Source organism: Aythya ferina (assembly GCF_964211825.1).
Source record: "Aythya ferina genome assembly, chromosome: 1".
NCBI classification, from domain to species: domain Eukaryota; kingdom Metazoa; phylum Chordata; class Aves; order Anseriformes; family Anatidae; genus Aythya; species Aythya ferina.
In genome coordinates, this window is record NC_140296.1 from 91,186,996 (window position 1) to 91,200,977 (window position 13,982).

General features: G+C 36.2%; 1 protein-coding gene across 16 annotated transcripts in view; it reads left to right on the forward strand.

Moving 5' to 3' along the window:
- KDM6A (lysine demethylase 6A) overlaps window positions 1-13,541 on the forward strand; it is a 151,978-nt gene extending 138,437 nt beyond the window's left edge. For 8 of the 16 annotated variants that reach the window (XM_084507155.1, XM_084507167.1, XM_084507168.1 and 5 more), the window contains 5 exons: window positions 717-904; window positions 2,127-2,268; window positions 7,374-7,500; window positions 8,411-8,581; window positions 8,844-13,541. In XM_084507155.1, the coding sequence (XP_084363281.1) occupies window positions 717-904; window positions 2,127-2,268; window positions 7,374-7,500; window positions 8,411-8,581; window positions 8,844-8,900 (685 nt within the window). In that variant the 3' untranslated portion in view covers window positions 8,901-13,541. The remainder of the gene's footprint in view (window positions 1-716; window positions 905-2,126; window positions 2,269-7,373; window positions 7,501-8,410; window positions 8,582-8,843) is intronic. The other 8 variants (XM_084507164.1, XM_084507160.1, XM_084507166.1 and 5 more) reach the window with 3 other exon arrangements.
- Window positions 13,542-13,982: the final 441 nt, after the last annotated feature.

Consider the following 13,982-nt stretch of genomic DNA (forward strand, 5'->3'; position numbering starts at 1 on the left):
GTCCAGAGTGCCTGATAGAGGCACTGAATGGTCATTGTAAACTGAATTGCCAATGTGCAATAGAAAAATCGTCTAAAATTGAGATGAGAAAGGGAGAGAAGTATGTATTTTGCATAACCATACTAGAAGATAAGATTTCATTGTTGGGAAATTCATATGGAGGCCTTTTTGTCCTGCTTCTCAGGACAGGTATAGTATTTCCTGTCTAAACATATCATAGACCTGTGCCTAGCAGTTGAGGTAGTACCAACAGGTCATTCTTGTGTGCATGCTTGCAGTGACAGCACGAGTACATGTTTAACGTTGCTTGAAACAGAAAGCATTCGTAAGATGTGTATATCAAATTAGTTGCTCTGGTTAAAAAGAAAACAACATGCTGCACCGATGTCACGCTAGGTCTAACCAAGAATTTCTCTTCCTCAGCATTATTAATACTGGGAAATTTAAAGGAAAATAGAACTTAACTGGAAGCCTGGAACTGACTTCACATGAGCAGAAGGTTAAACATTTCAATATATGGCAGGATGTAAGACGTGGAATTAGGATCTGAAATTTTATAGATGAAACTTTCCATTTGTCTAGTCCTACTGGGTCGGTGATTAGTTGCAGATAGCATTTATGATGGTGATTACTTTTTACAGGTAATTTTATTGTGGTATTGGCTACTAAAACATATGCTGATAAATGCTGAAAATTGTTTTCTCCTCTTGTTTCAGGAACAATATGAATTTCCTAATGGGGTCTTGGTGGCCAAACTTGGAGGATTTGTATGAAGCCAATGTCCCAGTTTATAGGTTTATTCAAAGACCAGGGGATTTGGTGTGGATAAATGCTGGCACTGTTCACTGGGTTCAGGCTATTGGTTGGTGCAACAACATCGCTTGGAATGTTGGCCCTCTTACAGGTATGGTTGAATAGTGTGTGTGCTGAAGTAAGGTCATGCTATTTTATGTAACCTGTGGAACCTGCCATTTCTTAATAATTTAACAAGTTTGCTAGATGAAAAAAAAATGATTTTTTTTTTAAACATTTTGGTGTCTTGAAGCATTAAATAATTTCATTGGTAAGAGGAAGTGAAAGCAGCAAGAATGCAGTTATTGCACTCCTCTATCTAATGGACTTCTAGAAATTGCAATTGCACAGCAAACACTAGCAGGACAAAGTGTTGAGATGAACTCATACACTCTGTTTTGTAGGCTGTTTTCTTACCTTTCTCTCCCCAAACCTGTTCCACCCAAAAGACTGTGCTGCCGCTTACTTACGAATTGAGGACTTGTCTAATCTCATTTTTTCAGGACAAGAGATACCTAACAGGTCCTTAGTGAAAGCATCAGTAAACACAAACAGTTGATTAAAAATATATTTAAATGAAGGAATGTAAGATTTTTCAGGCCTACTGCTCTGGAAGCCTTTATTTTTGAACCATGGTTTAGGAAGATTTTTAGATGTGAAGATGGGAAAAAGTTCACAGCAAAAATAAGGAGATTCTGTTAGGAATTTGGACAGAATGTCAAAAAAAAAAAAAAAAAAAAAAACAAAGAAACAACAACAAAAAAAAAACACACTGTTTTCTTGAATAGTTTAAGTTGTATCTTTATTTCATTATGGTGCAATAAATAGGGTGTCTCCAGGATTATATGATTAATTGATACAGATATCACATGTTCAGCCACAGTAAGTTTTGCAAAACATTTTTTTAAAAAGTGTGGGGTGAGTAGGCTGCTTAATGAAAAAGTCTGACTCACTGCACAAACCTCTCAAGGTGCAGTCTTCCTTTTCAAATTATATGCTGTAGCACTGTAAAATGATAAAGAATATGCAGACATTGCAAAAGTCAAGTAACCCTTTTTGAATTGGTGTTCTTTGTTCAGCATAGAAATCGAACAGTTGTAAATTCTTGTTTTCACAGGTGGTTGTTGCTACTGTGGTATTATGTTCTTTCAGCTTCTGAAATACAATAAATAAACGTTTTAGAGATTATTATTTTTTTTTTAATTTAAATTTGCAGCGAATAGGCTGTTTAATCTCACCCTTAAAAGCCTAGATTTTAAATATAATCAAATTATTTTGGATTCAGTTGGTACTTACTTGTTAACTTGACTAATTACTTCTGTGATTTTCTATAGCCTGTCAGTACAAATTGGCAGTGGAACGGTACGAGTGGAATAAACTTCAGAGCGTAAAGTCCATAGTACCCATGGTTCATCTTTCATGGAATATGGCTCGAAATATCAAGGTCTCAGATCCAAAGCTTTTTGAAATGATAAAGTAAGTTTTCTTTTAACATTTCCTATATCCATTTCCTCTTCAACCATAAAACAAGAGTTAATCTGTAAATAGCCCTCTATAAGACTTCTGTTCCTGAGAATCAAGCCAAAATGATTTCACAGTCTTTTTTTTAAAGAACCCATTTTTAGATATTGATTGTAATACATTATATTTGATGATACTGTGACATAGCTTGAGAATGATCTAATTAACCTCTGTTGTTAAATATGCAATAGACTCCAATACGGCAGTTTACAGAAGCAGTTGACTTAGACAACAAAACTTGTTCAGAGTATATACCATAAGAAATAACAAATTTAGGTCATCATTCGAAATATTAGAATCATTACTTATTTTTACAGCAAAGTTAAATTTAATTTTACATTTCTAGAACCTCTCTTTAGTTAAGGCTCACACACTGTCATTTGGAAATCCAATATAAATTTTTAAATAAGGCCAAGTAGGAACTGGAAGCCTCCTTCCCTTAGCTCGCTCTTCTGAACAACGAACTGATCTGTAAAATGATACTTGAGTATAGGCACGTTTCTCATACACTTACTCCAAAATGCAGAAATATTCCTGACTCAGAGCATCTTTAGTAATGTTTTTAGGAGTGCTACTTCAAGCAAATATAAGTCATTAAATCCAGGGTGAGGAATAAATGGACATTTCAGCATATATCATAGGCTTGTCCCAAAGAAAGTGGAGGAATAAATTCCAAAATGAATGATTCATCATGAGAATGCTATGGTTACAGCTCTCTGTTTTTCTTCAACCAACCAGAAGAACTTCTGGCTTAGGCATTTAGTCTTTTCAGCATACTGGATCAACAGGCATTGAATCCTTCTATCATTTGACAAGTAAAATGGTAACTATAAGGCACAAGAGTGTTGCAGGCTGAAGACAGGTTTGTAGTAACTGCATAACTAGGTTTTGGAATGGCACTTAAATATGAATACTTTTTTTTAAAACATATCAACGAATATCTAGATTGAAGAAAATCTTTGTTGAATGTTTGACAGTCTTGCCCCTAAGTTATGAGCAATCGTAGTCAGGATGCTAGCTGTTAAAAAGGGAGAAGAGAAATTGAGTAGTCTACTGTTAGAATTGAGAAATGGGAAAGGAGTAAGTGTTGGGAAGGAGGAAACCAAGAAGTCCATTTAAAAAACAAACAAACAAACAAAAACTTATTTCAAAGGTTATTTATCTTCCCAAGCCCAGCAAGTATTGTAAATGTCAGAAGAGCTCTAGAAGGTTTTTGGCAAAATAAGATTTTACAATAATTTGGGAACTGTATTTTGCATTCGCACAAGGGTGGTGGGATTTTTTTGGCCATGGTTTAGGTTTAAAAGGAGAAAAGCATTACTAAGCTAGGCATCTTTCTCCAAGAGAAGATCTTAAAATGTTGTGAAGAAATACAGGGAACAAAATGGATGTTTCCTACTGTCTTTATTTGGTAGCAGCTGAGATTTTTGTAGCGAGGTACCTACATTTTGTATGTACTTTACAAATAAGGTTGCTGAGAGCTGATTGAAACTTTGGTCTTAGGTACACTTGGTATTTCCATGCTACTGACACCATTTCTGGTTTACTTAGATTAAGCTCTCCACCTAAGTTGTCAACCAAATCCTAAGTTTCATGCTTTGCATGCAAAGGAGGGGAAGAAGACCCAATGATGAGCTCTAGTGTGTTACATCTAGGAACAGTAACCTCAGATAACTCTTCACTGTGGTTGCTGCCCTAATTACGATATAGCTGTAACTAGAAATGGGTGTCACCAGCACACACAGTCTAATACACTAGACTGTGGCCTTATATAGACAGTGGAAATGCAGGAACTGTCACAAATCCCCATACGATAGGAAAGCAATTGCATAATTTTCCCTGGAAATGCTTGTATGGAGGAGAATAGTACCAGCTGGCAAGTAGCTATCATCATTTGCAGCCTAGATTTTACTATATACAAAATATAGGCTTTTGTGTGTTTATATTTGTGTCTATGTATGTGTATAAAAACATCTAAGGAATAGTGGTTCCTGATACAGCTGATTCAATTTCAAGTGGAATAGCTAACTGTTCATTTGTCATCAGGAAAAAAAAATGTATCAGTGACATGGCTGTCATCTTTTCTACCAAAGTGGAGGTCCATATATCTCAAATGATGACATTGAAGATATCACAGGCATTTAGATAGCTTGACTTCTGTCTCTGGGGCTTCTTAGGTATCGGAATATCACAAAAGAACAGCTTTTGGAAAATGATAAAAAGTAGTTTGTAATTCCAATTTGAAAGATAAATACAAGTGTGTCTCACTAGGTTATCTGAGAAGAATATATATAAGTATTCGGAATTAGATTAATGATGAAAAGAAATAGAATAGCAGTAGGAAAAAAAATCAAAAAAAGCTCTTTGCTTTTCAAAGGAATTTGTAGTCTCCTTGTGTTTTTAGGTAATGTACATTTCAGTGCTGCCTTGCTCTAGATAAAAGACACAGAGCAAAATCTGAAACTTTCTCATGAGATGTTTTCTAAAAATTTTATGTTAACAGTAAAATCCTGGGTGGGAATGCAGACAGATAAAATGATTTAAACTTGACTGAGAGAGCACAACCCTCAAAAAAAGAAAAATTAACAGCAAAACTTAAATGGAAAGACAGAAGGACTTCCAAATGCCTCTGAGGAAGAGAAAAACTTTAGAGAGAGTGGGAACATAGCATAAAGGCATAAAAAATAATTTCAAAGTAACTGAAATACTAAGTTCTTTTACAAGAATAGTTTTATAAATGTAAAAGACCAGGACATGGGAGAAATGATTTTGCACAGAATCATAAAGCCAGATCACATTTCAGTGTCGGTAGGGAAGCCAAATAGCTAGAAGATACAAAGAGGTCAGTTTTGCAATGGTCTCCACACATCAGAAGCTTTACTGGTTATCTAAATATTAGAACAGGCTTCTCAGCACACTTTCAAAATCTTCTCTTAAATATTTGAATTTGACTGGACGCGATTTACTCATACTCTTTATGCCATACCTATTAAGAGTATGAGAGAAATGGTCCAGGTGTGGCAGAATAAAGCAAGCCTACAATACTAAAAGCCTATCCCAGTTGCACACCGCGACTCCATTATGCACCGTTTTTGCTTTCTTTAGGCTTCTCCTACTTTAGGAAATTATGGTATGGATTTTCAAAGTGATACTTTGTGTGCTTTCTCCCATTCTTTGACAGCATGAAATAGTTAACATCTACATTTTCAAGTGCCATTACTCAGATCTGAATTTCAGCCAAGGAGGAGTAATTCACCTCCTAGCTATTGTTTTTGGCTTTGGTTGCAATTTTGGCAAACGTTGCAGTGGTGTTATTTGTGCATTACATTTTGAGCGATTCTTTCTTCGCAACCGTAACACTAGAAAGCTCTTTGAAAATAACACTTTGAAAACTCCTTGGGAGTCACGAATGGAGAACAATGGCTGCAAGTGGGTAGATGTGCTTCTAGTTGCTCTTTGACATACCCAAAGACTGTTCCAGATGACAGCACAAGAAAACGGTAGCTTTTAAGATTATTTCAGATTGAGCTGTATTGCATAAAAGAATGCTATACCAAAGATACTGAACTTGTCAGAAGCATTTCTACCTTAGTCTAACATTCAAGTGAGTTAATGCATGATCTATCACATATGGTTGGCCTTACCATCATGAGTGCCATTAACATCAAACTTGAAAAGTGCTGAAGGAGTTACAGCTAAGTGAACTGTTAATTTCCTTGAAAATTGGTATATGAAAATAAGTTTAACGTAAAAACAAGCTTTTAATTGTGCATTTTTCCTACAATAAGGGTATAAATGAAGCTAAAGACTTGTTTTTAGTGAAGGTGAACAATCTGAGTGTAAAACATTGAGAGGAAAGTATCTGAAAGTAAGCCTAAAATTCTATTAACTACTTGGAAACACATGAAAGAAACATTTGAAGAAATACAGAACATAGATATTACATGTTGAAGGCTTTAGAATGGGAGAAGGATCAAGTTGAAAACATTTTGATAGAACTCTCGAGCACTTTGTTTTCTGTCCAATGTTTATTCTTCCCCTTACATTTTCCAATCTTCCTTCTGCATCTAATGAGCATGTAATGTAACCACCCTGTGGAGGAGAAAATTAAAGGCTGCAAAGGCAGTGGCTCAAATAAATAAGATAGCTGAGAGCTAAAAATTACTGTAAATAACATTGTAATTTAGAAATCTGGTGACCTATTTTGCCAGCTTGTTTTTCAGTGAATGTATGCTGCTCATACAATGCTAGAAAACAAGTTACATTTTCTGTATACAGTTCTCTTCTGTACTTTCTCTCTCCCTCCCTCTCTCTCTGTCTCTCTTGATCCTTAGCAGAAGAATGGCAGAGAATTGTTGGTTTTAATTTGGCCAGTTCTTCATTCATAAGATGTATTTAAAATTAATTTTTGTACATTTTAATTTTTTCTTTCCTTGAAGGAACTTCCTTTTCTAATACCAACCTGTCCATTCCTGTTTCTTTTACATGGATGATGATGGTTGTTGGTAGATTTTTTTCATACTGTGTGTAGAGTGATTCATGTCAGAACCTAGATTTCCAGACTTAGAATAACTGAAAATTTGGTACTGTTCATGAAGTAATTGAGTTTTTAGGACGTTAAGTTTTGCAAGCTGTTTGGGTAGGCTTATAATTATTTACGCAAATGTCAGGTTGGTAGTTCAGACTAACTTTTTGCTGATACATTTATAATTCAAAATAAGTTGCATGCACTTTTAAGACCACAGTATTTTATTATGTTTTAAAACGTCCATTCATTCCAGTCAAAAATGAAAGATACATACTGTTGCAGGGAAAGAGCCATTACAGAAATGAAATGCATTTACTAAGAGGTCCATAATCATGTGGTCTAACTTCTGCCTAAGTTATGTGTCCAGGGATTCTTATTAGCCAGGTGTTTCCTGAAATCCCTGAGGAAGAAGAAACTCCAGGTATGGGGTCTGAGATGAAATGTAGTCTGTTTGAATAAAATGGAACGCTAAGCTGAATGTGCAACTGGATGCCAATGTAGTCCTCCCTCTGATCACGATTTTTGCTTGCAGGTATTGCCTGTTAAGAACTCTCAAACAATGTCAGACACTGAGGGAAGCTCTGATTGCTGCAGGAAAAGAGATTGTCTGGCATGGGCGAGCAAAGGATGAGCCAGCTCATTACTGTAGCATTTGTGAGGTCAGTAAAAGCATGTTGGGCTTGTGTACTGTTGTAACATTTATTTAAAGTTTGACCCATCTTTTGTTGTTGCTATAAGTTGCAGCATCTATTGTGTGCTCAAAGCATACGTGTGATGCAGTGCTATCTTCAAAGGGTTTATTAAGCTATTTTGCTAGATACAGGTTGTATTTTACTTCAGTCTTTTCCACAGTACATAGGGACTGTTATTCACTAGGTCAAATTTCAATTCTTAGTTCTAAAAAGTTGTTACCCCTCCTTGCCTATAATTTGATCTGCTGAGCCTTCAGTTTGAAGGTATATCTGTCTTCATGTCAGAAGTCAACAACAGTCCCCAAAAAGGGAGAATTTAAACTTACTTTCTTTACAGGACATACCTTTTTATTGAAGTTTTTGATTCTACTTTTCTGTTACTAGTTCCTTTAAAGTATTGGACAATAGTTCTCATGAAGCTTAAAATAAAAAAGTTTCCCACTCCTTGAAATTCAGTTTCAAGTTATTTTCTGACCAAGCCTGTTGGGCAGGATGCATGTGTGACTGAATAGTAGGGGAATAAATCATGACTTTTTTTGCAGGCAAATTTAAAAAAGGAAAACTAGATATAATTGTTATAAATACCCACGATACTGAGTGATCAGTATTCAGAGCAAATACTGCTTTGTTAATATTGACCAAAAAGTTTCCTATAGAGCTGTTCATGCACGCATCCAAAGTGTAATGTTAGCAGTGGTTTTGGAATATTTCACCTCAGTGCATGACCCTTAGGAAGATGGACTTTTCCTGAACAAATGTAATTTTTCTCACTATATGCTCAGGGTAAGGGTGTATATCTTAAACCATGAAAGCTGTATTTGCTTTAACTTTTTAAAAACGAAATCGTAACAGTTGACTTTGTTTTCTGTCTTAATAGGTGGAAGTCTTTGATCTGCTTTTCGTCACTAGTGAGAGCAATTCTCGAAAGACCTATGTTGTACATTGCCAAGACTGTGCAAGAAAGATAAGCACGAACCTGGAAAATTTTGTGGTGCTAGAACAGTACAAAATGGAGGACTTGATGCAAGTCTATGATCAATTTACATTAGTAAGTCAAATTAATAAGTGGACGCATAAATACATTATTTGTAAAGCAGTTGTAGACTGTCTTGGTACTCCACTGTATGAGTACCGTGGACTTTCTGATTCAAATGGAGGTATGGGTTGTATGTGATATTTACAGAACAAAACGCTGCAGAGTCAGATTTGTGTGAAATAGTCTAGTAACTTACTGCAGAACATAACCACTGAGTTTTCAGGAAAAGTATGATGTTACAATTCATAAAGTTGTGGCTTTAAAAATCCAATAGAGATCACCTGAAGACCATAACTGGATCAGATGGAGATGGGAAGAATCAGGACAGTGAAGCTTGGAGAAACTAGCACCAGGTTCAAGAGCATCTCTAATACATTGGTTGTGGTATGAAGTCAGTATAGCAGCAGAGCATCCTATGCACTCAGACCCCTTCCTCCCCCTCCCTCACCCATCCCCTCCCAAATCAGCACTGTCCTTCTGCTTAGCAAGTGGATGCTCTCAAACAGTTCTGTCTTTGGCTTGGGGCCTCCTTTGCATTTCAATTTAAAGCAAAAAGCCTCTTTGCCATTATAGCTTCGTGCTATACATGGCAGCCTCCTGCTTTGAACTGTGTCAGCACAACTGTCCTAACATTTCACCCAGGTTTCATTGTTTCAGGCAAAGATGGCTTGTTTGTAATCACAGTGAAAGCGATGCTGGATTTATTTACGATAAGCCTTGCCTTCCTGTCAAAGGAGACAAACATTGGACAAAGCGTTATGAGAATTTCATGTTGAGTTAAATACAGCAGCCCAGAAATGGCTGTGCCTTTTGATTCATTTCCAGGTGCTGCAGAAAATGTATGTTTAGACAATTATTTCATGTTACACTAGCATGATTAAGTTGCAACCTTTGAGCTAATGCCTCAGGGTTTGGCAGTAGAGGCTGGTGAGAGCGCAGGACCATGTCCTCTGAATTTAATTCTCTTCATCGGTCCTGCAGAGCCTGAGGTGGTTGAACTTCAGTTCGTACTTTTAGAAACCCATTGTCATTATAGTTTGTGAAATACTGCAATTCTGAAGCGATGATCTGTTACAGAAAAGCAAATAAATAAACACCTGCTCTCAAATACACCATCCAATTGAGTGGAATGGGAAAAGAAGGCTTCTGATGGAAAAGGAGAAAGGAGGGAGACAGGGAAGGGCATTTTGTTGTCTGTGTTGATAATATTATATAGGCAATGGTGGTGATATAACTGTGCCTAGAACAAGGGTTCTCAACCTGTGAGCAGCTCCCTGACCTACCAAAGCCTATACCTGCAGCCCTGAAGGGCATTCAGAAGTGTTCTGCAGTGAAATTGATGCACGCTATCATTTCTTTTAAAGGGGGTTACAGTTTGATTGAGAAGAGTCATAGCCTTAAGGTAGCATCTCCCAGATCTAGGAGGAGGGAGAAGAGTAGAGGTCTGTGGCAAGTCACAGGACAAAGATGATCTGAGATGGCACAAGCCTAACAGGCTCTGTGTTTGGGGTAAAGTATCAGGAGTGAATACAGGAATTAACTAGTGTCAGTGTTTCATAGGTAGATACTAGGGTGCAATTGACAGTGTCCTTAGGGACTGTGAGCAGCTTTCTAAAGGGTTCCCACATCATGACAGAACTGATGGGCAGGAAAAGAGAAGAAAGGAGAAGCTCTATCAGAGGTTCAATGTTTTTATGGTAATGCTACAAATTGCAATATTGGGAAATAGGTGTCTTCTAGACCTCGTCTCCTGAAAGCAGGCAGGAACAAGACACCTCACTTCCTTCACTCTTAAGGCACTCTGTTTTTGAGTTTCAGGATTAAAAAAGAAGCTTTGTCCCCATGCCAGAGAATCCAGAGACCCTTTCCACAGATATCCTAACTTCAGGATTATATGTTACTGTTTAGGTGGGGGGTAAAAATGCAGCCCGCAGAGCTTTTGGATAGCCACAAATGGATGACCCACCCATCCCACTGGTAAACAGGTTGAGAATCCCTGTTTTAGAGTACATAGCCAGACCTATAGAAGAAGCCCACATGGAGCTCTTTGCTGCCACAACAGGACTTGTTCTGGCAGCTCACATAGTATCAACTCAGACATCCTCCCAGTCTGCAGTATAGGCAAAATCCTACTGTGAAGCAGTCGTAAAAGTATACATTTTATTGAGTTAGCTGGGAAAACGTGCCAGTACCCACTTGATAAAGTCCCGATGTATAAAAACAGTAGTGTTTGACTTCAAACTCTCATGGCTATTGTTTGGACAGATCTTGGTTAAACGACTGAGTTCTGCACCCTTGTAGAAAAGGTAATTTAATGTTTTCTTTTTCAGGCTCCTCCATTGCCATCCTCCTCATCTTGACATTTTTTCATGGACATTAAATGAAAACTTTTCTGATATTCAGGAAGTGACCCAGTTCTGCACCACTGATTTTTGTAGCTATCCCGTAAGGCTGCTGGCTGAAAGCTGTGTCTATGCAACCTTCCAAGTGCGGAGTGTCAACCAACTGGACAGGAGAGAGCACTGCCTCCTACTCCAGAACTCAAAACAAATAAAGCTCATCCAGCTGTACTTCAAAAAAATAATTCCATGTTTTGTATATATCTGACAAAACTGGCAACATTATACAGACTACTGACTTGAAGACCACCTCTTTTGTATTTCTCTGTTTCTGGGCTGATGAGTTGGTTTCAACCATTTTTTCCCCTTCAGAATTTCCCTTGGAAAAAGTACTAGCTTAGCTGGTCATTTCTTTGTAAGGTAGTTAGAAATTTTAAGTCTTTCTTTGGGCAACTTTTTTTTTTTTTTTTTTTTTTTTTTAATGTGAAGAGTTAGGTGATATAAATTTTTTACTGCTTTTATGTTTTTCTGTCTTGTTTTGAAACCATGACGGTTACACTTTTGGTTCCTAAATAAAATTTAAAACAATTAACAGCCAAGTCACAAAGATAAATGGGTTGCACATAGACTAAGGAATAAACTTCAGATTTGTGATTTTTGTTTCTAATCTTGATGTAAATTTACACTATTTATAAATACATATTTATTGCTTGAAAATATTTGTGAATGGAATGCTGTTATTTTTTCCAGATTACCTGCCATTGAAATTTTAAGGAGTTCTGTAATTTCAAACACTACTCCTATTACATTTTCTATATGTAAATAAAACTGCTTAGCATTGTACAGAAACTTTTATTAAAATTGTTTAATGTTTAAAGTTTTTCTATTGTTTGAGTTTTAAAAAGATTTTATGTACAGTGCCCAGTTTTTGTTCTTTTTTTGAATCTGATTATATATATTTTATATATACTCTTGTGCTTGTGTATATATATAATATATATAGAAATTCGAATATAAATATGTGTATAAAGATTTAGAGACTAAATTTTTCTCGGTTTAAGTTTTACATCTATGGTAGATTTGAGGTGTCTACTGTAAAGTATTGCTTACAAAAGTATGATTATTTTTAAAGAAATATATGGTATGTATCCTCAAGACATAAAATGACCTTCAGACTGGTTTATTGTTAAATTGCACTTTTTGCAATAACAGACCAATAAATAGTTGCTGCCAAAACATAGTAGTAGAAAATAAGTAATGGCTAAACTTTAAAGCTCTTCGAGAAAATGCCGGGTTCAACAGGAAGTTTGGCACTAGTTTCAGAGGAGAACTGAAAAAGGCGAATTTGAGTTCGGGTGGGGATGGTATCTAGAATTCAACCAAACTGCAACTTATATATTACAATATGTTCTATTAACAGTTTAAGAAGTTAAGACTGAATCACCTTGGTGTCATTGCTGACCCAGAAAAAGGACGTTGTTTTGTGGTATTCTATTGTATTTTCACATACTTTGTAATACAAATTCACTGGTAAATTTTTGAAGCACTAGGTTTATTTAGGACAAGTTTATAATATATCATTGTAACAGTTTGCAGTTTTAATTATGGTATTTATTTTAAGTTGCTCCTTTCTCATTAGCTTCTTGAAAATGCATTAAATCTAAATTTCAAAATTGATAGCTTTCTTATCGATCAGAGTTGACTGATGCAGAAGGTTCTGCATCAAACGATTTCTCATAATTTCTCATTAGTGGGGTATGTTAGTGATTGCATTGTTAAATTTTTTGTAATCAATGTGAAGTGTTAAAGGCACAGAGCATGCTAATAGTTTATTTTGAACAAAAAGGATTGCCTCTTACCTTTGTAGCTTCAAATGAAGGGTGTTTTAATGAAGAATCAGTACAGCTTGTCTAATGCTGTTACAACAGTTTAGTTATAAATGACTTTTTTGCTAGTTTATACAACAGGTGGACAAAAGGGTATAGAGATACAAGAAAAGTATAACAAATGCTCTTTCCAGCAAAATTATCAGCTAGCAGTTAGGAAGCCAGTATTTACAGTTCTGTAAAGATGTAAGTCTCAGCTCTTGATAACAAACTCTACAAATCATAATTTTTTACTTATGTATTTTATGCAGTCATAAATATTGTAATCTTGACAAACCATGCTGCAACTGAAAAGCTACTCCTTTACAGTAGTCTTAAACCCAAATAAAAGCAAGATAACTTACCTCAACTAATGGTAAACAAACAGTCCTCATTTCTCAGTGCTATAACAGAGTATTGCTAACTAGGGAAAGAGCTATTGCGTGCTAATCAAAAGGGCTTTGTACCTTTCCTCCCCTTTGCAAAAGAGGATATACCATTACCAAGGGAAAAAAAAAAAAAAAACATATTTCACCAATGAACAGGTAGACCAAATCAGTAGAGCATCAGGCAGTATTGCTCACTCTGCATGAAGGTTTTGTCATGGATTTGAATTGCTGCAGGGCTTTAATATTTTGCAGTTTTAATACTTCTTAATTACACTATGCTCCTAAACTATGGACAGTTTTGATCTATAAGCTGCTATGATTTAGAATGCTTTTGTTTCATTTTATTAAAAAAAAAAAAAAAAAGCACAAGTTAATATTTTATCAATTGTAGTTATTGTGAAGCAGTTCTGCTTCTTAAATTATGACACACACGATGCACGCGAAGCATTTGTAATCTCTGGATATTTCCAGCAGTTTGGGGGTGGGAGGGGAGGGGAAGGGAGGCGGGATTCCTAAGCAAAATGGAGGGGAATAACTCACCCTAACTCACCTCTTCAGTGAACCTTAGGCTGTTGTCCATGAGCTCCACAGCTGAGCCTTAACTGCAAGTGAACCTGATTTGCTTATAGCCACAAATCACTGCAGCAGGCAAATTAAAGATCAAAATATAAAAGGATGGACGTGGCCAAAGATGTGACACTTGTTGAATTTTGGAAGGTACAGGACTAACAGAAGAGAGGCATTATTAAGATGTGGTTAAAACTGATGAGATAAAAATGGGTGTTTATACACACACACACACAAACAAGATAAAAAGTAA